This window comes from Lissotriton vulgaris, chromosome 6, assembly GCF_964263255.1.
Source record: "Lissotriton vulgaris chromosome 6, aLisVul1.2, whole genome shotgun sequence".
NCBI lineage: Eukaryota > Metazoa > Chordata > Amphibia > Caudata > Salamandridae > Lissotriton > Lissotriton vulgaris.
Window position 1 is genome coordinate 1272539093 of NC_141694.1, and position 26179 is coordinate 1272565271.

The 26179-nt window shown below is 49.5% G+C and overlaps 1 protein-coding gene across 1 annotated transcript in view; it reads left to right on the top strand.

The window, feature by feature from the left end:
* SCAF8 (SR-related CTD associated factor 8) overlaps positions 1–26179 on the top strand; it is a 948526-nt gene that overhangs the window by 617114 nt on the left and 305233 nt on the right. Inside the window, exon 14 of the mRNA XM_086927396.1 lies at positions 16601–16701. Within this exon, the coding sequence (XP_086783522.1) occupies positions 16601–16701 (101 nt within the window). The remainder of the gene's footprint in view (positions 1–16600; positions 16702–26179) is intronic.

Consider the following 26179-nt stretch of genomic DNA (forward strand, 5'->3'; position numbering starts at 1 on the left):
TTATTCAAGTCCCCTATTGTAAGCAGATTTCTGAAGGGCATCACGCACATGTTCCCTCCTGTTCCCTTCGTGATACCCCAGTGGGACTTGAATCTTGTTCTCACCTATCTGATGTGTGCTCCCTTTGAGCCACTTCATAACTGCCCTCTTCGTCTCCTTACTCTAAAGACGGCCTTCCTGGTTGCCATCACCTCTGCCAGGAGGGTGAGTGAGCACCAGGCTCTTTCTTCTTCTCCACCTTTCCTGTCTGTTCATCCTGATAAGGTGGTGTTGCGTACACGACCTTCCTTTCTGCCCAAGGTTGTCACGGCCTTCCACATCGGGCAGTCCATCACTTTGCCCACCTTCTTTCCGCCTCCGCATCCCTCGAAAGAGGAGGAGAGGCTCCACCGTCTGGATCCAAAACGTGCGCTCTCCTACTACCTAGACCGCACTCGCCAATTCCGGGTGGATGACCAACTCTTCGTTGGTTACGTGGGCGCGAAGAAGGGGAAGGCTGTACACAAGAGGACCATCTCTAGGTGGATCATCTTGTGCATCCAAGCATGCTACTCCATGGCGAGGAAGGAGCCCCCGGCTGGATTGCGGGCTCACTCCACTCTGGCCACGGCAACGACAACTGCCCTGGGCCGCAGTGTCCCCCTGCAGGACATCTGTCAGGCAGCCACGTGGGCCTCGCTGCACACGTTCGCAAGACACTACTGCCTGGACAGTCAAGTCCGGAGGGATGGCTTCTTTGGCCGTTCCGTTCTCCAGGACTTTCTGGTGTGATATTGGTTCGCAGACCCACCACCGGGGTTGGTATTGCTGGGGTATCTATTCTAAGGTAAGGAATCTATCACTAACGTGTCTCTTTCAGATGCACAAGTTACTACTTGTGTAACGATATATCTGTAAGAGACATTAGTTAGTGATAGATTCCTTACCGCCCTCCCATCCTCCCCGTTCTGCGAACCGATATTTAGGGTTAAGGTCATCCCCTTTCAGGGCCCTAGTTTCATGGCACCAGTGTTACTTCTATCATGGCTCTGCGTATCTGGCGCGGAAAAGCTGTGTTATCAGAACTGACGTCAGCGCGCATGGGCGCCGTCTATATACTCCGATGACGTCATCCCGGCGCTCACGACGCCGACGACGGACGCGGAGCCGCAGACGACGCCTACCAGCGCGCAGGGGTATTGCTACGCAAAAATTTCCGGATCCAGTCTGACGCCTGGGGATATTCTAAGGTAAGGAATCTATCACTAACTAATGTCTCTTACAGATATATCGTTACACAAGTAGTAACTTGTGCGATAGCTCTGATGATGGAGGGGGGTAATGCAGATGATCCATCTATTCCTCCAGGCTCACCTGACCCGTGGGATGATTATAACACCCCAGACATCCCAAATGTCCCTCAAGACGACATATACCCCTCTAGGCCTTCCCCACCAGAAGACACTATGGGCTTTAATCAATTAGTACACAGAGCTGCGCAGTATCATTGGGTGGACATGCATACAGACCCTGTAGATGAAGACTTCCTAATGGATTCCTTTGATAATGCACAAAGATCCTCATCCATTTTACCCATGCTTAAAGGGTTGCTTAAGCATGCTCCTGAAGTCCTCAAAGACCCAGTTAGAACTCTGATCATAAACCCACGAATAGAGAAGAAATATAAAGCTGCCCCTTCAGACCTAGCATATATTAAAGGCCCAGTACCACTAGACTCGCTTGTGGTTTCCAGTGCACGCAAAAGAGCAAATTCACAAACATCAGGTGAAGCTCCCCCACCAGATAAAGAGTCTAAGCTCCTTGAAGCATCGGGGAAAAGAACTGCGTCTCAAGCAGCAAACATGTGGCGTATTGCCAATACACAAGCATTATTGGCAAGATATGACAGGGCACATTTTGACGAATTTGAATCGTTAATGCCGCATCTCCCTGATAAGTACAAAGATGGAACAAATTAGCTTATCCAAGAAGGGAAAAATATTACAAACACTGTGAGAAGTTGGCCTGATATGCAGTGCTCACTATTCTAGTGATCACTATGCATCAGTCCAAACAACCCTTATTGATGATTGGTTGTAAGTCAACCTTATAGACCAGCAATCCTAGTAGCATGGATACGAGCAGTCTTCGGGCTAAACTCTAGAGGGCGTGTTAAGCCAGCTGTTACACCATCACATATACCCCTTGAACACCAAGTGAAAGGACACCACACAAGTGTTATGAAAATAAACAGTGTATTTATTTAGATCACAACAGCCCTGTACTCTTTATGAGGACAGGGTACTAAGCACACAACAAAACTCTTACGAAAATACTTTAAGTTGCACAATTTACACAAGTGCCGGAGGGGCACGGAAAGTGGAAGTGGAATGCGAAATTACTAGCAGGTAAATACTGGACTGATAGGCTTTGGAATCACTAGGGCTACGTTACTGAACCTTCAGATTACTAGTAGGAGGCCTAGGGGACTCGGGTGCAGAGTGTGCACTCTCACGCGGGATGCGGGGCAAAGGCTATGGAGGCTAGTAAAAGCAAAGTTAGTGTTCTTGGGCGAACCAGATAAGGTAGGTTGAAAACGAAAGTGGTTCTGGACCCTTGGATAGTGAGGCTATGCTGGGGAACCGAAATGCCGAAGTTACCTAGCCCAGGGGCTGCGGCTCCATAGGTCTGAAAAGATGTCGGAAACCTTCGTTGACGAACCAGGAGCCTGAAAGGAGTTGCTGGCAGGCGACCAGTGAAGATTGTTCAATGGATCCAAGCCTGGATCGAAGATGGAAGACACCTGTAAGCAGAGGGGACCAAGTCCTGAATCACTAGCCAGTGATCAGATGGGCACCAGGATGGCACCGGATGGAGTCACCTCGACCAGGTGAGTGGGCGACGCTGGGCTCTGCAGTCTCACGGACCAGGAGGCGTTGTCGGCGACCAGAATGGAGGTGCGAGCTGTCCCACGATGGTTGATGCTGTCGACGTCGCTGGACCCAGGATTGGGGCAACAAGTCTTGGCAAATTCAAGCCCACGCGGTGGACTCAAAATGGCGTCTGGAGTGGACCAGGAGGGTCCGGGGTGCTCCTCTTTTGGGAGAGAGCAAGGGCCAGTCTGGAGCAACCAGACAAGCAGTGTTGTTGTCGTCGGTCGTCGTCGGGAAGGCCATAAGCCAGTGGGCTAGTAGCCAGACAACGTGGTGAGCAGCCGAAAAGCAGAAGGGCCCCACGCAGATCTGGTGGATGCTGGGGGGCTGAACTTCGGTGCTGGAGCTGCTCAGGGTTGGGGCTTCTCGGACCCCAAAGCACTCACACGAGGATCCCTCGGCGGTCGTGCTGGATAGAAGTCGTGCAGTTCTGATGATGGCCGGTCCCTCGAGGTCTCGTCGCACCTACGGTTCTCAGCTTAGCAATAGAGGTAGGTAGAGGTCAGAGGTGCCAGGGAAGCCGGGTCTCGTCGTGCTGGTCAGTCGGATTCCGGAGGAAGGACGTGCAGCAAACCGCAGTGTTCTTGATGGTGCCTGCGGTTGCAGGGTGACTACTCCTTAGTCACAAAGGAGAAATCTTAGGAAGAAGTCTTGAGTTCCTTTCGTAGAAAGTTGTTCAGGATTCAAAGATGATCTAATTTGGAAGGGTCCCCGCTCCTGCCTTTATCCTAAAGAAAGGGGTGGGTATGCGACTAGGTCCTGCCCTAGGGGTGGGACCAGGAAGGGGGGTGGTTACACCCCTCTCCCATGCCGGACTTTCCCCAGCTCAGGGGCTGGTGTGCCCCTGGAACTGGTTCTAGCTGGCAAATGCGTAGTGAGCACCGGGGTGCCACTTGCAGTCACCTTCCTGTAAAGCCCTGCCTACCCAGGATACACAAAACCCTGTCTGGGATGGTGCTAGCACCGCCCCTGACAGGAAACCCTTTGTCCATGCTCCCCTCGCTGGAAGGACTCCCAGCTGCAGGGGGTCAGACTTGTGTCTGTGGTGGCAGCATCCATTTTGTGATGCTGAGGCTCGAGTTAACTTTAACCGGGGTTCACAGTTACATACATGTCGTGTCTCTCTAGAAGGGTGGAATGCTAACCCCGTCGCCAGAATTGGCGAGGGGTTAGTATTCCAATTCGTATGACACCTTACTCGACATGTTTTGATAAAGCGATACCAAAGATAGCATATAACTGCAAGGATTATAATGCACTTAAGAGTATATGGTATGCGTTATCATGGAACAGCTATTAGGACTTGGTTCCGCAAGCTGCAAACGGGCTCAGCTCATGCCAGAACACCATCTCACACGATATCAAGCACTCTGCCTTCAGGATTGTCAAGGCCTGCCATAGGAGTGACTGATAGGAATACGGGTGTCCATTTTAGGGTTAGATATAGGTATACTATATCTAAAGCAAAGGGTGATTACACCACCTTGCCCCAGCTGTCGTGCAGCCAGTTGTGTCAGATTTAGATTGCCAGCCAGGGGTGGCATAATACATGCTGCAGCCCCTGGTAGGCCCTGGGTACACCTATGCCCTGAGTTACAGGGTCTGATAAGGTGGCCCAGCACCAATTGGATATGTACCTAAGGTACATGGAATCCATTTTACAGAGCGAGCAGTAGGCCTGGGGTCCTGATTGGCAGGGTCCCAGGCCAACTAAGTCGGAAAACCAGCAAAACACCAGGCAAAAAGTTGGGGGCAACCATAGTCGGGTATCCACCTTCCTACAAACACCTCCATTTGTTGCGCACTTAATGCAGCAGACACTGCCTCCAGATCAGTTAACACCAGTGGTTCGAGGCATGTGGGCTGCTAAATTCATATCTTTGCATTAGATCGCCACCTAGTGTTGGGTCCGGATGATCGCACATTGTTGTCCTGGAAGAGTCTTCGAAGTATCCTGAGATGGGTGGCTCCTCCCCTGGACTACAGTGCGCATGGGCATCGGCTCCATCCCCAGATTGTTTTTTTCCGCCATTGGGTTCGGATGCGGTCTCGACGTCTCTCCGTCGGAACCGAATAAACATCATTTTTTACGGCCAAAAGGCTTTGGGTTCTTCGCGTCGGTATTGTTTGCGTACGGTCTCGAGTTTCTTCCGTCTCTCGGAGCCGGAATCACCGGAGTTTCTTACAACTCTTCGGACATCGAGGCCTTCTCATCGCGACTCGACACTAAGTTCCCAACATGGAGCGGAGTCCGTTTAAACTCTGTCCGCTCTGTGGGTCCAAATACCCACATATAGATGTACACCCGGTATGTAATAAGTGCCTTTCGCCAGACCATGACGAAGGAAGTTGCCGGGCCTGTGCGAAGTTCAGGTCGAAGAAAACTCTCACGATTCGGCGCGCGGTGCGCCTTGTGGCCAAGCAGGCGGCCCCGGATCCAGATAACATCTTCGGCGACCAAGAAGAAGAAGACCAGAGCCATCATCTTCAAATCTCCCCGCCTGAGACGGAGGTCGAGGCCGATCCGGAATATGACGACGACGGAGTCGTGGGTCGGGGCCTTGAATACGTCGACGAGGTAGGAGACGACGCGATGGTTTATGGGGCCGAGGAAGATAGCTCAGAGGACGAGCTATGCCCCGAAGTTGAAGAACACCAGGAGGGGGTCGCGGGATCGCCTGTCGGCCTTACCCAAGACCCTGTAGCGCAAGCCACGGCCCCGCCTGTCGGCCCGGCCACGGACATACTTGCTGCACCTAGGGTTTCGAAACCGAAACTGAAAGCAACGGTCTCGACTGCACCTAAAATGGCCGACCCGAAACCGAAAGTGAAGGACTCGAACGTCCCTAAGATGGCGGTCGCAACGGCAAAAACAAGTAAACCGGCGGCCTCATCGACTCCGTCGACCTCCGGTCCGCAGAAGTCGAAGAAACACGGCGATTCCACAGGGTCGAAATCGGCGCCAGAGGAGAGATCCTCTAAGAAGGGTGGCACGCACAAGACAAGCGCGCCGGCGCCGGCGAAGCCTGCTAAAGCAACCGACACAGCACCGGCTCCAACGGGGACATCTGCGCATCGCCCCAGGGACTCGGGGTCGGCGCCGTCCATCCCTCCAAAAGACCAACGGAACGTCGCATCCGAAGGCAAGGCCACCTCGTCGGTGCCAAAGACATCGGTCACCGACGCATCTCTCGTGGCTGCTTCACTACAGAGAATTAAGGACAAGGTTTTTTCCTCGTCGACGCCAACGCCATCGACGCAGAAGGCGGCAGATGTCCCGGTCAAGCCGGCAAGCAAGCTCCTCTTCCTTCTACCGCCAAAAGTGGTGCCAAAGGCCTTTTCCTCGAAATCGACGCCAAAGAAGTCGGATTCTTCTACGGCGGGGACATCTTCGGGTCAAGTGCTCGACCCTGAAGAGGATTCGGAGTGTTTTATAGACGCGGACACGGGGAAGTTAACCCTTTATAAAAGGAAGATCACTTCGCAGCCGGTGGAATCCTACGTCATTCCCCTAAAGAAGAAGAAGTTTCCACAGGACGCCTCTGTCCTCATGGAACCTATTCTGCCTCCTCTGGGAAGGAGCCCAACACCGTCTCCAGACCACTCTGACAGTGGGGACTATGGTGAAGATGAACAATACACGTTCCCAGTAAATGAACCTGATGCACAGCCAGATTCTTATTATGGCATTGGGGACCAAGGCAACCAAGATGTGGGGCACGACCCACAGTCTTTCAGCACACGTGCATCCCCTACGGAGGATTCTGCAGGTTTTCATGCACTAATTGAGAGGGCAGCTGCTAATCATGATGTGGACATGCATGCTGACCCAGTTGAGGAAGACTTTCTATTCGACACGTTTTCAGTTTCGGAAAGAAATGTAAAGACACTGCCTATGCTCAAAGGGGTCCTCAAGAACGCTGCGGACATCTTTAAAGAGCCTACCAGGGCGAGGGTGGTCAACCCACGTATTGAAAAAAAGTACAGACCAGCGCCTGCAGACCCTGCATACATTCGAGGACAGTTGCCGCTTGACTCCTTGGTGGTAGCAAACGCACGCAAGAGGGCCAACTCCCAAACAACGGGTGAAGCTCCTCCCCCGGATAAGGAGTCCAAAGTGCTAGAGGCAGGAGGCAAAAGAGTGGCTGCACAGGCTGCCACTTTCTGGCGTATTGCAAATACACAGGCACTACTGGCACGTTATGATCGATCACATTACGACACACTAGAGCAGATCGTAGAACACCTGCCTCCGCAGTTTCAAGAAGGCACCAAAATGATTATACAAGAGGGACAACTGATCTCCAACGCGGCCATAAAGTGCGCACTTGATGTCGCGGACACAGCCGCTAGGGCCGTTAACACCAGTGTCATGCTCAGAAGACAGGCTTGGCTCCGCATATCGGGGTTCAAACCTGACATTCAAACAACCATACTTAATCAACCAGTCAATCCGGATAGACTGTTTGGTCCAGATGTTGACACCACCCTGGAAAAGATTAAAAAGGACACTGAAACTGCTAAATCGATGGGGGCCCTACAATCTCAGCAGTTTCGGGGCAATAATTTTCGTCGCTCAGGTGCACGTGGAGTCACCAGAGGACAGATGGGTCAACAGTCACAGTTCCCTAGAGGTGGAGCACAGTCCTCGTACCCCAAACAAAACAAGAGGGGCTACAGGGGAAACGGCAACAAAGGACGTGGCAAAGGAGGCAATAATTCACGCTCCTCTGCCCCAAGCAACCAGTGACTCTCTGTCACTGCCCCCCGACCATTTAACACCTGTCGGGGGGAGAATACAACAGTTCCTGCCCGTCTGGACCAACATCACCACAGACAGGTGGGTGCGACAGCTTATCCAGTACGGTTATTGTCTAGAGTTAAAGTCCACTCCACCCAACATTCCACCAAGGCAAAGACCTATGTCCGCAGAGCACTTGCACTTATTGCAGCAGGAAGTGTTGGTGATGCTGCAAAAAGGGGCAATCGAGCTCGTGCCAGTGGGGGAGGAAGGCACAGGGGTTTATTCTCTGTACTTCCTCATTCCAAAAAAGGATGGATCTCTACGGCCAATTCTGGATCTCCGTCCCCTCAATCTGTACATACTGTCAGAGCATTTCCACATGCTCACGCTGCAACAGATTCTTCCTATGTTAAACAAAGGAGACTTCTTAGCAACCTTGGATCTCAAGGATGCTTATTTCCACATTCCGTTACATCCGTCCCACAGAAAGTACCTCAGGTTCACTATCCAGGGCACGCATTATCAGTTCAAAGTCCTACCCTTCGGAGTCACAACTGCCCCAAGGGTCTTTACCAAGTGTCTGGCGACTGTAGCAGCGCACCTCAGGAGGCAGAACATCCATGTCTACCCCTACCTCGACGACTGGCTCGTTCAAGCCAGATCGGAACAGCAGTGCGCCGCGGACATGTCGACTACCATTCACCTCCTTCACGACCTGGGTTTCTCGTTGAATTACCCGAAGTCACACCTTCAGCCGGCACACGTCCGGCAGTTTCTGGGTGCGACAATCAACACCCTGACGGCCTCGGCCCAACCAAACCAGGTCAGGATAGAAGGCATGCAGTCCTTAATCCAGAAGTTCAGACCGGGACACTCGCTTCCAGCACGAGTGTTCATGCAGTTGATAGGCATGATGGCCTCCTGCATCTTCATAGTCCCTCACGCACGGTTGCATATGCGCCCGCTCCAGGAGTGCTTAGCAAATCAGTGGACACAGGCTCAGGGACAATTAACAGACCTAGTGTTGGTTACCAGTCGGGCATACAACTCTCTGCATTGGTGGACTCCACACAACCTTTGCAAGGGCCGACTGTTCCAGGAGCCAGTGCCACAGGTTATCCTGACAACGGACGCATCTCTCCAGGGATGGGGAGCACACCTGCTCACTTACACAGTGCAGGGACTATGGACGACGCAGCAACAGAAGATGCACATCAACTATCTAGAACTGATGGCGATCTTCATGGCACTCAAGTCCTTCATTGTACATCTGTGCAACAAAGTGGTGTTAGTCCGGACGGACAACATGACCGCGATGTACTACATCCAAAAACAGGGGGGCACCCACTCACCACAGCTGTCTCACCTGGCTCAGAGCATGTGGAAGTGGGCCATTCAGAGGAACATCTTCCTCATGGCAGAACACCTCCCGGGGAAGGACAATCAGATGGCGGATCTGCTCAGCAGATACAGTCATCAAATGCACGAGTGGGAGATACATCCATCGGTACTCCAGCCGTACTTCCAAAGGTGGGGGCGTCCAGACATAGACCTGTTCGCCACAAGGGAGAACGCAAAATGCCAAAGCTTCGCCGCCAGGTTCCCACACCCCCAATCGCAGGGCAATGCGATATGGATGAACTGGTCAGGCAAATTTGCTTACGCTTTTCCCCCGACACCCCTGATACCACTGGTGGCGAGGAAACTACGGCAACACTCCATGACACTCATCCTAGTTGCTCCAACGTGGGCGCGCCAAGCATGGTACACCACGTTTCTCGAGCTCTCAGTGGTCCCGCATCAAAGACTGCGCCTCACGCCCAGACTTCTGACGCAGAACCATGGAGAAATTCAGCATCCAGATCCGCAACAGCTCAACCTAGCGATCTGGCTCCTGAAGTCTTAGAGTTTGGATACCTGAACCTACCTCCTGAATGCATGAACATCATCAAGGAGGCGAGGAAGCCGTCAACCAGAGCATGCTATGCCGCGAAATGGAAGCGTTTTGTCATTTACTGTGCAAACAATGACATAAACCCGCTAGATGCGTCTATCCCTAACATCATTTGCTATCTGTTACACCTTTACAAGTGCAAACTAGCGTACACTTCTATTCGGATACATCTATCCGCCATCGCAGCTTACCTTCAGAATAGGCAGCATCTCTCAGTCTTCAGGGTGCCTGCCATTAAAGCGTTTCTTGAAGGCCTGAAACGAGTCATTCCCCCAAGAACACCGCCAGCTCCCGTGTGGAACCTCAATGTGGTCCTCACCAGGCTGATGGGACCACCGTTTGAGCCAATGCACTCGTGCGAACTGCAATTCCTAACGTGGAAAGTTGCTTTCCTAATTGCCATTACGTCACTAAGACGCGTAAGTGAGTTGCAAGCACTCACGATACAAGAGCCTTTCATCCAAATTCATCCAAATAGGGTAGTACTACGTACTAACCCCAAATTCCTTCCAAAGGTGGTGTCACACTTTCATCTCAACCAAACTATCGATTTGCCTGCATTCTTCCAAAATCCACAAACAGTGGCGGAGAGGATGCTCCATACCTTAGACGTACGGAGGGCATTGATGTACTACATAGACAGGACACAACACTTTAGGAAGACAAAACAACTCTTTGTTGCCTTCTCACCACAACACAAAGGCAACCCAATTTCCAAAGCAGGAATAGCCAGATGGATTGTTAAGTGCATCCAAATCTGTTATCATAAAGCCAAGCGCACTTTAACAATACCCCCAAAGGCACACTCCACACGCAAGTTGGGGGCATCCATGGCTTTCCTTGGAAACATTCCTCTAGAGGATATTTGCAGAGCAGCCACGTGGGTTACACCACATACCTTTACAAAACACTACTGTGTTGATGTACATTCCAAACAGCAAGCGGCTGTAGGGCAGGCTGTTCTCAAGACACTTTTTCAGGTTTCTGCAGCTGGCACGGGCAACCGCCGCTGATGGAGGGACTGCTATGTATTCTATGCAAAGATATGAATTTAGCAGCCCACATGCCTCGAACTGAATATGCTACTTACTAGTATGCATCTGTTCTTGGCATGTAGGGCTGCTAACATTCATATCGCCCACCCTCCTCCCCGGTGCCTGTCGCAGCTGCAGATATACTATTGTATTCAATCATTAGCATGGACATCCTTTACACTTGCCACTCCATCCTCTGCCACAATGGCGAAAAACAATCTGGGGATGGAGCCGATGCCCATGCGCACTGTAGTCCAGGGGAGGAGCCACCCATCTCAGGATACTTCGAAGACTCTTCCAGGACAACAATGTGCGATCATCCGGACCCAACACTAGGTGGCGATCTAATGCAAAGATATGAATGTTAGCAGCCCTACATGCCAAGAACAGATGCATACTAGTAAGTAGCATATTCATTTTGTTGCGTAGACATGCCTGGCTACGCATATCAGGGTTCAAACCTGAAGTCCAAAGTGCTATACTTAACCAACCCTTCGATGATCAACACTTATTCCGACCCAATGTAGATGTATCCCTTGAAAAGATGAAAAAGGATACAGATACTGCCAAATCGTTGGGAGCCCTGCAGTCGCAGGCTCCCTGACGTTCATTTCGCCCCTCATCTTACAGAGGCGCCACCAGGGGATACTCTTCAGACACACCTTCTACCTCGTACAAAGCCCCCACACAATCCACCTATAGTAGGGGCTACCAAAGTGGGGGTTACAGAGGTAACAACAATAAGGGCAGAGGTAAAAAAAAACTCCTGCTCTGCCTCTACCCCTGCCCAATGACTCCCCTCCCCTTCCCACTCCCCATTCCACTCCTGTCGGGGAAAGACCACAACAACACTTACCAGCCTGGGAAAACATCACATCAGACAGGTTGGTGCTTCAAATAATTCAGTCAGGTTACTGTCTAGAACTAACATCCACCCCCCAAACATACCACACAGGCAGCGTCCAATGTCACAGGAACATTTATCACTGCTCAGGCAGGAAGTCATATCCCTCCTGCGCAAAAATGCAATAGAAATAGTCCCAGTGCATCAGCAAAACAAAGGAGTATACTCCCTATATTTCTTAATCCTAAAGGACGGATCTCTAAGACCTATCCTAGACCTCAGACCTCTAAACATTTACATACAGTCGGATCATTTTCGTATGGTCACACTCCAACAAGTCCTTGTCACTCTAGATCTCAAGGACGCCTACTTTCACATTCCTCTCTACACAGTGCAAAGAAAATATCTCAGATTTGTGCTGGACGGGCAGCACTACCAGTTTAAAGTGCTCCCATTCGGAGTCACAACAGCACCAAGGTTGTTTACCAAATGCCTAGCAGTGGTAGCAGCACACTTAATACGACAGCATATTCACATCTTCCCATACCTAGACGACTGGCTCATAAAAGCCAGCTCATACAGCCAGTGTGTACAACTCACTCACGCTACAATTCAACTGCTCCACGACTTGGGATTCACAGTAAATCACACCAAGTCGCATCTTCAACCTTCACACATACAACAATATCCCGGCGCTATAATAAACACCCAACTAACACTAGCCTATCCCTCTCTAACCAGGATAACAAGTGTACAGACTCTCCTAACAAGATTTAAACTACAACACTCGCTTCTAGCTCGAGTGTTCATGCAGCTCATAGGTATGATGGCATCTTGCATATTTATAGTACCTCACGCAAGACTGCAAATGCGTCCACTTCAAGAGTGCCTAGCACGCCAATGAAACCAGGCTCGTGGTCAATTAACAGACCTAGTGTTGGTAGACAGTTGGACTCCTCGCTCTCTGCAATGGTGGAGCACCAAAAACCTTTCATAGGGTTAACCGTTTCTAGAGCCAGTTCCTCAAATAATCATGACAGCGGACAAGGGCTCTCCGGCTGTGGAGCGCACCTATTGCATCACACCATGCAAGGGAGGTGGACACCACAACAAAAGTTACTCCACATCAACCACTTGGGAGTTACTAGCTGTTTTTCTAGCCCTAAAAGCATTTCAGAAAAAAGTATAAGGCACAGCTGTCTTAATCCGCACAGACAATATGACAGCCATGTACTACATAAACAAACAAGGGGGAAACACTCTCTGCAGCTCTCTGTTAGCACAGCAGATATGGAGATGGGCTATACCACTAAAGATCTTCCTCTTAGCCTAACACTTTCCAGAAGTACAAAACACCATGGCAGAACTGCTGAGTCGACAAACACCGCAGATTCACAAATGGGAACTTCATCCCCAAGTTCTTCAACCATTCTTTCAAATGTGGGGACAACCTCAGATAGACCTCTTCGCCACCCACAAAAATGCAAAATGCCCAAACTTCGCCGCCAGATATCCACACCCGCTGTCCAAAGGCAATGCGAAATGGATGAAGTGGTCAGGACAATTTGCGTACGCTTTTCCTCCTCTCCCACTACTTCGGTTAGTGGTACGCAAACTACAGCAACATTCTCTTAACACCTATTCTTGTTGCTCCAACTCGGGCCAGACAAACGTGGTACACCACGCTGCTCAAACTATCTGTTGTACTGCACCAGAAACTAAGCCTATCTCCACGCCTATTAACACATAACCATGGAGAGATCAGACACCCGCACCCAGATCAGCTCAACCTAGCGATCTGGCTCCTGAAGTCAGAGTTTGGTTACCTCAACATTCCTCCAGAATGTATGAACGTTATCAAAGAAGCTAGACGTCCCACTACTAGAGCATGTTATGCTGCTAAGTGGAAACGGTTTGTGATATACTGTCAAAACAACCAGAAAAATCCTTTAGATGTGTCTATTCAACACATCATACGATACCTATTACACCTTCAAAAGTGTAATTTAGCCTTCACGTCTATCAGACTACACCTGGATGCCATTGCAGCATACTTACAGAATAGACAACATCTATCTCTCTTTAGAGTACCAGCTATAAATGCTTTCATGGAAGGACTCAAAAGAATAATCCCTCCCAGAACGCCACCTGCACCAGTGTGGAACTTAACTCCTTCGACGCTCATGACGAGCTCAGCTCGTCATGGTGTACACCTCCATACACTCATGACGAGCTGAGCTCGTCATGAACAATGGGAATTTTAAAGGATCAGCGCAGGAGGAAAATAACACTAGCATCGATGGTGTTAAACATTGTTCTCACACGGTTAATGAGACCTCCCTTTGAACCATTACATAAATGTGAATTGCAATTCCTAACTTGGAAAGTAGCTTTCCTAGTAGCTATTACTACTCTCAGAAGAGTTAATGAACTGCAAGCATTTACCATTCAAGAACCCTTTCCGCAAATGCATCATAACAAAGTGGTTCTACGTACTAATCCTAAATTCCTTCCAAAAGTAATTTCTCCATTCCATCTAAATCAATCTGTTGAGCTGCCCGTATTTTTCTCGCAGCCACAAACAGTCGCAGAAAGAGCTCTACACACCTTAGATGTCAAAAGAGCATTACTGTACTACATCGAAAAAACACAAACTTTTCGTAAAACTAAACAACTTTTTTTGTCTTTTTCACCAATACATAAAGGCAACCCCATATCAAAATCTGGGATTGCTAGGTGGATTGTTAAATGCATACAAATATGCTACCAGAAAGCCAAACGTACTTTAATAATTCCTCCAAAAGCCCATTCTACAAGGAAAATAGGGGCTTTAATGGCATTCTTAGGGAGCATTCCCCTAGATGATATATGCAAAGCAGCTACATGGTCTACACCGCACACATTCACAAAACACTATTGTGTAGATGTGCAAAGTAAACAACAAGCCACTGTTGGCCAGGCTGTACTAAAAACTCTGTTTCAAACAACTGCAACAGATACGGTTAGTCGCCATTAAAGGTGGGTACTGCTATACAATCTATGCACAGTGTGTAATCTGCAGCTCATATGCCTCGAACCGAAAATGCTACTTACCAGTGTTCTTGGCATTTAGAGCTGCAGAGTTACACACGCCCAACTGCCTCCACAGCTGCCTTTATCTGTTCCAGTATTATCTTAATTAGATACAAATCACATGGACATCACTACTTCTTGTACAGCTCCATCACTTCCCTAATGGCGAAAAATAATCTGGGGATGGAGCCGATGCCCATGCGCAGTATGATTCAAAGGAGGAGTAACCTATCCCTGACTTCAAAAGACTTTTCTACAACAAAAACAAACTGCAAACATCCGGGCCAAACACTAAGTGGCCATCTATGCACAGTGTGTAATCTGAAGCTCATATGCTCCAGCGTTCTGTCGACCCCTGGGCCCACAGATGGAGCAGCACCCCAGCTAAAAATCTTTGTGCTCCAGGAGCTCAGATCCATCTCCCCTCCGACTTAAAAGATGACAGGATCCGCCTTGCACTAATACTCTGGGTACCGAAGCAGTTGCTAGAACCAAGGCTTGTTGCAAATCCAGGTCGGACATCGTCCTACAGTTGAGGGACGTGAAGATCCATGAGGGGAGCCTTAAAATTGACCTTGCTGCCGTTTGGCCCCCCCTTCACCAGCGACACTGGGTCGCTGACAGCACAAGCCCGCCGTACAAAGCTCTTATAAATTTGAGCCCCACAGCCCGATCCCAAGGAAACCAACAGTGTCCCTGTACCCCACCAGAGACCCTCCAGATCTGCCCGCCTGCCACCCCCACTCCCCTTGGGCTCTGCTGGACTGGCCCCTCAGTCCCGCTTGCAGCCTCTTTGTTACAGTTGCTTTCTCCCATAGTCTTTCATGTGTAGTGTTTGAGGCTACCACCACGACCAGCTCCTCTGCACAAGTACACACCAGTGCTGATGAAATTGGACCACTGGAGGTTTCCTGTACCTTGGCCCGCGCTTACATTTCAGAAGAACAGTTTTGTACATGGTTTGCAAGTAACCATATGCAGTGTATGTTTCTCCCATAGGGTAACATTGCCCCTTTCAAGGCTCATCTTTTAAATCTGACAGCCATACTTTCCAAGTTTCTGGAAATAGCGAACACGAAAATTACTTATCCAATTACAAAGCTCTAGGTGTCTAAAAGTCTATAAAAAATGTATTTTTCTAAATTAGTCTCGTATTTCATCTTGTGTGTATCTCATTTATTAACTCTTGTGTGAACAACAAATGCTTAACACTACCCTCTGATACCATTAAACTGCTTGCCCACACAACCACGAAATAGAGCATTTGTTATTAATTTAAGCTGTAAGCCAATAAGGGTTGTCTGGACTTTTTCCAGAGTTTTCCTCCTTTTGGTACATTACATAAAAAGCCAACTTCCTACACCCTGGATCATAAGTCTCTATCGAAAAAAGGTGAATCAATGCCACTGATGGGCGTTAGGCGATACTGTTGGACTGTACTTACTAAAAGGAGCAGTATCTGTTTTCCAGCCTTTTAAGCCTTTGGTCTATGTAGCAACAGTACCCTCCTTTCATCTCACTTCTGTTTAAAGTTATTTCTGTCAGTTGTTTTATTGTAGTAACTTTAATTGCCCAATTCTTTAAATTTTTTAATTGTTTTTTCTAGAGAAAAGAATGTATTTATAATTTGTAAACCTCTCTGGGGTTCCTCATGTAAAGGGGACTATTACGTGTTTATTTCTGTGGAGATTGCCCTGAGAAAACTGATTATAGGTATCTTTCCACATATTCTGATTGGCAGTACTCCTGGCAGCTCTGCCTTTTTGCCATATGTCACAAATAATGTGAAAGACTTATGACAAGCAATATTCTTCTCTGCTAACACTAGCCCCTTGTTTTAGGTCCAAATAATGAACTCCTTTTCCTAGATGACACAATTCCTCTGGAAGATACTACATATAAGCACTTATAATTTTAAAGTACACATTAATGTTGAGTTAAGCACAGCTCTCTTTAGAAAAGTAAAACCTCTACTAATAGGAAGCAAGTATAAAATGTTCACTACCTTTTTTATGATTGACTTATGTTTTTGTGTTCCAGTTTGCAGTACAACACTCTGGGTTGGCCAAGTGGACAGAAAGGTCACACAGCAAGATTTGACAAATGTCTTTGAAGAATTTGGCCAAATTGAGTCAATTAACGTAAGTAAGATTTTCATTCTCATTTTAAAACCCCTGCATTATACATCTACACGCAGCTCTCAACCACTTAAAATTAGAATATAAAATGCTTGGCACACCCTTTCCATACTGGAATTCTATATTGATCACACATTTTTTGGATTACCCGATCATTTCTACATTTAATTATGTTAAGTCTTCTCCACTAGCTTTCACTGGAAAATGTCCTCTTTGCATTTGCCACCCAGCTAACTGCTTTAAAATCGGACCACACATTATGCAAACGGTAGAACAAGTATATACATTTTGCAGTGTGAATATTTGCTGGAGTCGCATGCTGTGCATTATTCTGCCATTCAGTGGTTCGCTCCAGAATTTTTCTTTGCAATCTGTTTTTACGTTTTTGGGTGGGTGTTGTTGAACACTTGGTGATATACCATTCCGCATGTGAATTTAGATCTTCAGATTCTTTTTTTTCTGCCTCTGGGTCCTGAAATGAGACACGAGCTCCAATAGTCGAAAAAGTGCATTGATGGAATTGTCTAGAGAAAATTTAGGAAAACAAGGAAGACCATAAAGACTGCATGGTCGGAGTGCATCATGGTAGCAGGTTGCTTCAGAGAAGATGGAGTAGTTTTAGATTTTGTCTGAGGTACTATCATTGGTTTCCACAGAAAGACAGAGAAGTTAGCTACTTTTGCACAGTGCTAATAGTTCGGAGGCCTGATTTCAAATTCAAACGTAAATTTGGAGAGAAATAACGGTGGGCACCCTTAGCCATGATACAGCAGATTTAGACAGTATAAATAGAACAACAAAGACCCTGCCTAGGTACTTCAAACGGGCCCCCTAAGGGATCCACAACAATTATATAGGGGGTGACATTAAACATGCATCAGAGCCAAAGACATCAGAAAGCACCGCAGATTTAGACTTCACTAAGGGACATCTGCCCATTCAGCGATAAGAACACAAAAGTCACTGAGCTTACACAAGGAGAAGGTTCTGACACTAAACATGGCACCATAGACCATGTGAGACTCAATGTATCGCGGACAACGTTGAAGGAAGGTGGGATCAAGAAATGGCAGCAGTTAACATAGCACATGCTCTGGGGCTGAGCCTACAAAAATGGACTTGAAGTGTCTGCAGACTCAACTGATAACTGAAAGAGACGATTAGTTATAGATTCCTTACCTTAGAATTACCCCCAGGCATCAGAATGGATCAGCGAATTTTTCTCTTAGCAGTACCCTGCGCATCTGATGTGCTCGCCAGGATGACGTTGCAATGTCTATTTAGATGCTGCCCCTGCGTGCTAACGTCAGTTATTTCTTTTTCCGCTCTAGTGCGCAGATCCAGAGAGAGCTTGCCGCTTAGTCACTTTTTGACTAACTTTTTCTTGACTTTTGTCAAAATATTTTTTAGTCTTTCGACTCCTGGTGCATGAGAGATGTCACACCACCATGCCTGATTCAAGCCGTGCGAGGCCTGTAACCTCCTGATGTTGGTTACGGAAGCCCCCACCTCGTGTGCCTCTGGTGCCTGGAGGGCGACCGCAGCTTCAATTCGTACTCCGACTGGTGGGCCATGAATCCAAAGACTTTGCGGGGGTGGCCCCAAAAGCTCTTGGAGGCCCTGCAGTTGGCTCCGTGCCGTTTAAGGTCCTGGTCGAGAGAGGTTGCAGGACCGGTTATGGAGCCACCACCACCATTCGTCATTAAAGTCTTCGAGGTCTTCGGGTAAGTCGAAGAACAAGAAGAAGGTGAAGAAGCAGAATTGCGCTTCTCCTCCTCCCCGTCCATTGGCCAGCGCGACGCGGGATCCGGTATGTCGTCGCTTTACCAGCTGCTCCTTCGGAGCCTGCTCCAGAGACTGCTCCGAGAGTTCCTCATTTTCCCCATGCCGGAGCGTCCTCTGTCCAGCTTCAAGCTTTCAATGAAGCTTTTCACAGCATTTTTGGGCAGCCTGGCTCTGCCGGGGCGCCTTCGGACCCCGCCATCTCAGTTGGGGGCCCTGGGCCTTAAATGCCGGGGCTCTGGTGCCAGAGGGCCCACGAGGATCCAGGCCTGATTCCGGTCGACCATATGGTTCCTTTCCCTGCGTCGATCCCGAGTCCCCCGGCGCCGGTCGTGCCCCCGACTGGTGCCGACCCCACCCTCACCCCTGACTTGGACACGGTGCCGGATCGACATCATTCGACATAGGTACCGGTGCCGAAGGTACGTTTTTGCCTCTGTTCGTTCCTGGTGTTCCTATCAGCCCTGAATTGCAACCAAAGGATTGTGAGGAGGACATGGAGGGGTGTATGGACCCTTTGGATGATCAACTTGAGGAGCCGGACTGGCAAGAGGACCTGGGTGAAGCCAGTGGTCTGGATACCGCCCCAGACTTTGGCATGTTCTCCCCCCTGGAGGAGAGAGCCACATACGCAGTGGTGCTGCGTAGGACGCCTGATGCCTTGGGCCTGGAGCTTCCTACGGTTGCGGTCAGGTTAAACCTCCTGACGGGGTGCTTCAACCGGAAGCTGCCTCTTCGGAGCCCTTTCTGCCTTTTAATGAAGTCCTCACCGACATGCTTCTGAACACTTGGTCTAAGCCCAGCACAGGGGCTCCTGTGGACAGGATGATTGCCCGACGCCACTGCCCAGCCCCGGGAGACCCACTTTTCCTCTCCCGACCCCGAGAGCTTGGTGGTCCAAGCCCCATCCTCCAAGAGCGCATTCCCTATTGCTCTCCCAGATAGGGAATCCAAGAATCTGGACGTTCTTGGGAAGATGTTTTTTACCACCAGCTTAGCATTGCGGTCGGTGAATACTGCATGCGTCTTGGGCCGTTATACCCATACAGTGTGGGATTCGGTTGGGCAAGTGCTGCCACTGTGCCTGCAGGAGACCTGGGCCGTTCTCACCCGTGCAGTGGCAGAGGGCCGAGACGCAGCTAAATTCACCATCAGATGTGGGCTGGATACTGCCGACTCAGAGGGCAGAGCGGTTTCAACGTCAGCAGCCCTAAGGCGCTACTCCTTGTTGAGGATGCCTGGGTTTTTATGGATATCCAATCCACCTTACTGGACATGCCCTTTGATGGCCGTCGCTTTTTTGATGACAAGGCAGACTCTACGCCCAAGCTCTTCAAGGATTCTAGGGCTAAGGCCAGATCCTTGGGCCTCACGGCAAACTCTCGCCCCACGCAGTCTGCCTTTCGCCCCTTTCGTGGCTACGGATGGGGTGCCCCACCACATTTGACCAAGTCTAGCCATTGGTGCAAGCAAGCTGCCCAGCCTGTGCGTGGCTGCAGACGTGGGACCCAGCGACGCATTTCTGGGGGCCAGCGGGCGGGCCAGTCCACCCATAACCCCCTTCAGCAGCCTCAAAACCCCCCTAGTCTGACCTTTCAGGGCCACCAGAGGCCAGTGGGTGGCAGGATTCGCCATCACCTCCCCCACTGGCAAAACATCACGTCGGACAGTTGGGTTTTGCATATAGTGCGAAGGGGCAACTCCTTCCCCTTCAAGATTACCCCTCCCTCCATGCCACCATCCTTCCATCGCATGTCGGAGGATCACTTGGCCCTTCTCCGTCAGGAAGTTGCAGCTCTCTTGGTCGAGGGTGCTATCGGAAGGGTCCCTGTGCCAGAAGTAGTTGTGGTTGCTACGCCTACTACTTTATGGTACCCAAGAAGAACGGCCTGCTTCCTCTCTTAGACCTCAGGCCCTCAACCGCTTCCCCCAGAAGGAGAAATTCAAGATGCTCATGCTGGCTCAGGTTCTGTCTGCCCTCGATCTTGGAGACTGGATGGTAGCGTTGGACTTGCAGGATGCCTATTTCCATATCCCCGTCCTGGGAGTCAACAGGTGTTATCTAAGGTTCACGGTAGGCCATAAGCATTTCCAGTTAACCGTGCTCCCTTTTGGCCTTACCAGTGCCCCTTGGTGTTCACGAAAGTGATGGCGATGGTCGCAGCTCATCTGCGCAGATCAGGGATCCCAGTCTTCCCCTATCTTGATGACTGGCTGTTGAAGGCATGCTCGCCCCAGGCTGTTTTCTCCCACCTCAAAACTACGGTGGACCTCCTGCACTCGCTGGGGTTCACTATCAACGTGCTGAAGTCACACCTGACTCCCTCTCAGAAGCCCCTGGTCATCGGAGGAGTTCTGGATAGAGCTCAGTTTCTGGCTCATCCTCCCGAGCAGTGAGTCCGGGATATATGGGCTATGATACTGATGTTTCAGCCTCTATCCCGGATTTCGGTGAGATTGACTCCGAGGCTGCTGAGCCTCATTGCCTCCTGCATCCTGCTTGTGGGTCATGCCAGGTGGCATATGCGGGCTCTGCAGTGGGACCTCAAGTTCAGTGCGCGCAGCATCAGGTCAATCTTTTCGATGTTGTCCAGATCTCGGAGGAGACTGCATGTCATTTGCAGTGGTGGCTCAAAAACCAGGATTGGGTCAGCAGCAGATCCCTCTCCGTTCCCCAACCAGAGTTGACAGTAGTGACAGACGCGTCACACCTTAGTTGGGGTGGTCACCTGGGAGAGGCAGAGATCAGAGGTCTCTGTTCTTCGGAGGAGTCCAGTCTCCACATCAACCTTCTGGAGGCTTACTCCAGTATTGGAACTTTAATAGATTCCCATTGCTTTTATCATTCCCCGTCATCGAGATGGGAGTCCCTGTTAAATAAAAAATACCATAGAAAAAAAAGAATAAGGCCTAGGCCTCATCTAGTTTTGTAGCATATTCACCTTTTTGTAAATGAGACCAAATAAAATGAATAGCCTATCAGAACAGCCTCACCCCATAGAACCTTCCTGAGAGAGCCTCAGATTTTCTACCGCATCTTGTGCAAGAGAGTCTCCACTGAGCTCTGCTCAGTTTTCTTCAATATTTTCCTTATTTTGAACCTGATCTTTCACTTCAACTCTTCACTACATGTTCAACATGTCAGACAAGGAGAAGAAGACTGTCTTCAAAGCTTGTACCACTTGTTCCAAGAAGAGACTTTATGTGGAGGACAAAATAAAGACTGTATTTATTGTTTGTATCCTGACCATAAGGCGACTGACTGCAAAATCTGTCACACCTTCTCCACCAAGACCTTGCATGACCGTGAGGGACGTCTGCTGACTTAGCTTCAGAAACTAAAGTCACAGAATGATACTGTCTCCAGTGACCGTGATGACGCTTCATCTGCTACTTCATCCAGGAGGTCTCAGAAAAGGGGTAGGTCTTCACCTTCTACTTCTTCAGACCCCCCTTCCAAAGCCTTACAAAAGACCTCTCGTAGGCCTGACATGCGTGGTACCATCAAATCTCCTCACCGAGGTGTAAAGGAGAGGAAAAAACTTATTCCAGAAGTGGCATCTGAAAAGAAGACAAACTATGTGCCTTCTTCTTTTTCTCCTCCTTCTGAGAAGGCTAAAACCTTTAAATAACCAGATTCTGTCACACCTGATGGTAAATCTGAGAGAAAATTTCGCTCGTCGATGACTACCACATCTATTCCGTCGACGATGACTTCAAAAACTTTACCGGCGTCTTCATTGGCTCCCTCAACGCCTTGTCGACGAAAGTTGCTTCGTCTCCACCAGCTTTGAAGGGATGCGCAATTCACCCTGTCTACTCTGAGGACTTCCACGTCGACGAGGATGACGACGGTGATGGTGTCGACAGCAACCACGTCGACGATGACAGCTTCTAGCCTGATCATGACTACGGTCCCGTTGATGACTTCAACATCGTCAATGATACAAAATTTGGTAATTTCAATACGGAGACATTGCATTACACCAGAGATGACTTCTCCCCGAAAATTGACACTTTTGCCTCCTATTCTCCTTATAGAAGAGGAGTTTTCTGAGGACGATGACTGTCCTTACAGTGCTGCCGTTAGCCCATCGCAGCTGCATGTCAAATACCAGGATTCTGACTCTGAGGAGTACTACATGGAGCAGCAACAATATGAACCCCAATTAAGGTCTCAAGAGTAATATCAACATCTTCCCTAGTTACGGACTTACAGTTCATGCTATCTGGTTACAGACAGATTTCCTACACAATCTCCTGCCCAGGAAACAGCGCAAGTGTCGCCTACTCCCCTTGCTCATCCGGTTACACCTCCACTTCCTCCTCAAACTTTGTTGCCGGTGTTACCTGAACCGCAACAAATGGTACTTACTGTCCATGATACATCTGATAACCAGGGGACAACGACTATTCCGGTTCCTGACGGGGAATGCGATGATTACATCATTCCGGATCCTGCCTCTCCCTTTCGGGAGCCGGCTGATTCCCCTTCTGCAGATATTGAGGCCTTTCATAATCTAATGGAGAGAGCGTTTAAACGTTTTGATCTGCCCATTCCATCTGTGCAGTCAGAATATTTCTTAAATGACTTTAAAGAGCCATACAGAAAGTCAGTCCGCTCTATCCCTATCATGGGTCACCTCTGGGATGAAGGGCTCAAGGTTATAAAGTCGCCTGCTACAGTCATACCTGTTGTACCCCATCTAGAAAAGAAGTACAAGGCCCCTGAGGAGAGCCCCGCTTGTCTTGTCAGCCCGCCTAAACCGGATTCTGTAATTTCTCAAGCAGCCCAGAGAAAGTCTAAAAATCTGGTGGCCCCTCTCACTACACCTTCGGATAAAGAGGGCAGGTGGTTAGATAATGCCGGGAAGAGGTTCTCTTCCATGTCTAGCATCCTTGTCAGAGCAGCCAACACCTTGGCAATTAACGGAAGGTATGATCGCCAGATGTGGTGTGATCTGTCTCCTTATCTTGGCCAGCTGACTGAAGATTCTAAAGCGGAAGCTAAGAATATCTACCAGGAGGGAGAGAGAATATCTTCGGAGATAATTGACTGCATAGTGGATATTATCATGACAGCTTTCCGTTCCCTAGCGGGGGCAGCAGTCCTTCGGCGCCAAGGCTGGCTTCACGCTACTTGTTTTGGCCTCAAGTCCAAAATAAGATCTTGGACCTTCCCTTTGATGGTGAGGCACTCTTTGGGAAGCAAATTGATGATGCACTGCAGGATATTAAAAAGGACACGGAAACTGCAAAATCCCTTGGGACTCTCCAATACCACAAGGTCCCCTTCTGTGGAGCTAGGTGTAGAGGCTTCCCCTCCTACAAAGGCGGATATCAGCAGCAGCGCTATTCCTCTTACTCGCAGCCTTCTCAATCATACTGGCCGCAATATTCTCAATGACCAGGCCAGTCGTCTTCTTTCTCTCGTTCATCATCTAGAGGAAGACTGGGCTCCAGGGGAGGGATTCCTCTAAGCACCAGTAGCGGCTTGTTGGCTCTTCCTACTGTTCCTTTGTCCTCTGTAACACCAGTGGGGGGCAGGATATCCCAATACTTACACAACTGGCAACTAAGAATATCAGATCGATGGGTGCTGAATATAGTTCTGTCAGGCCATACTCTGGAGTTCCAACATCAACCACCATCCAATGCCCCTCGCCCACCGAATCCAAACATCTTCATCTTCTACGTCTGGAGGCACACCAACTACTCCTCAAAGGAGCGATAAAACCGGTCCCTCGATCCGAACGGGGAGAAGTAGTCTATTCCCGTTATTTCTTGTTCAAAAGACCATAGAAAAATGGCGCCCTATTTTAGACCTGAGGGAGCTAAACACCTATCTCATCAATCCCTCGTTTTGGATGGTTTCCTTACAGGATATTTTGCGGCTCCTTAATCCGGGAGATTACATGGACACTCCGGATCTCGAGGACGCATACTTTCATGTCCCCATCCACCCTGCCCACGGGTTGTTTTTACTCTTTACAAAAGTCAAGAGCTACTTTCAATTCAAGGTCCTGCCTTTCGGACTCAGATCCGTTCTGCGGATTTTCACAAAATTCCTAGCCCCTGTGGCAGCATTTCTCAGGAAACAGAAGCTCCAGGTCTTCCCTTACCTGGACGACTGGTTGCTGAAAGCTCCGTCTCATCACGCAGCGGAAGAGGCTGTCACGACATGCAAACTGCTCTTCTGTAGTAGGGGATCTCTGTGTATAGTCATAATCTAGTGAATAGTCCCGCCCATGTGCGTGGACCCCGGCAATCAAAAATAATCTCTTAAGTTGTCAACATCATGCAGAAACTGCAAAGACACTTAAGAGAGAATTTAAAGACAAATAATGCAGCCTATATCCACAGGCTACACTGTCCAGTACTTCAACTAGAAATTCCACCAAATAATCACCACACATAATACAGCCAGCCCAGTTTCTACCATATAGAAACTTGCCTCCACCATCAAAAAGACTCTGGAATGATAGAGAGGAAGGCATGGACAGACAAGCCCCATAGGCTGCCATTATGTGGCTTAAATAGGATACTGTGCCTTTAAGAGAGCCTTCTAGAACTTTCTCCCAGTATCCCAGAATGCATAGCAGGTCCCTCTACTTTCAGTTCTTTTTTCCGGCTCCTGCTTACAGGACCCTGGCATTGAGCTCTCCCTTGTTTCAAGGGTTTATTGGATTTTTTGGCACTTTTGTGTTCTAAAAGTGTTTCAGTTGTCTTTCTTGGTGTTTTCTTTCTCTTTTGTGTGCTGTTTCAGGCGTTTTAGGGCTCTAAAATGCCTGGCCTTTTTGATAAGTGCCCAGCATGTGGGAGGAAGAAGGCCAAGAGTGATCCCCATGATGTCTGCATCGTCTGCCTCCCTGAGGATCATGTCCCTGTGTACTGTGTCATCTGCCAGCAGTTTACTGCTCGGACTCTGAGGGACAGGATGAAGATCAGGCTTTCTGGCCTTGAGGAGAGGCGTCTGCAGACTGCAGGTGGGTCTGGGCAGTCTGGGAAGGTTCCCTCTGCCTCTGCTGAGGCCTCTGGGGGGCTCCCCAGGGGCAGGAAGTCCAGCAAACGGTCCCGGTCTCCGTCGACGTCGATTGCATAGACGACTACGTCGAGAGGGATGACGACGGTGTGCTCCCCTTCTCCCCGGGGCTCCGGGTCGAGACGGCGTGACGGCTCGACGTCGAAGATCATGGAGAAGTCGCCGCCGAAGCCACCGTCGACGTCATCGTCTTCGTCGACGTCATCGTCTTCGTCGACGTCAAGGTCTTCCTATCGACGGCGAAGTGACAAGCATCGACGCTCGCCGTCGAGGCGACACAGTCGATCGCCGCTGAAGCACCGGTCGACGTCGAGGGGCTCCTCGACGTCGAGAGCGTCACGACGGAGACGGCGACGATCGTCGTCGAAGACGGAACGCTCGACGTCGCGGAGGCGCAGCGTACGACGTTGCGGAAGAAGAGCTCGAGGGGTCGGCGTTCGATGTCGAGAAAGAGGAGGTCGACGTCGCAGAAGCGGCGGTCAACGTCGAGAAAGAGGAGGTAGACGTCGCGGAGGCGGCGTTCGACGCCAGAGTCGCGGAAGCGACGTTCGACGCCAGAAAAGTGACGCTCTGCGTCGAGCAGAAAGCGGTCGGCGTCTGGAAGTCATTCCGCCTCTCCAAAACGGCGCAAGAGGGATTCTAGTCCCAAAAGTCACG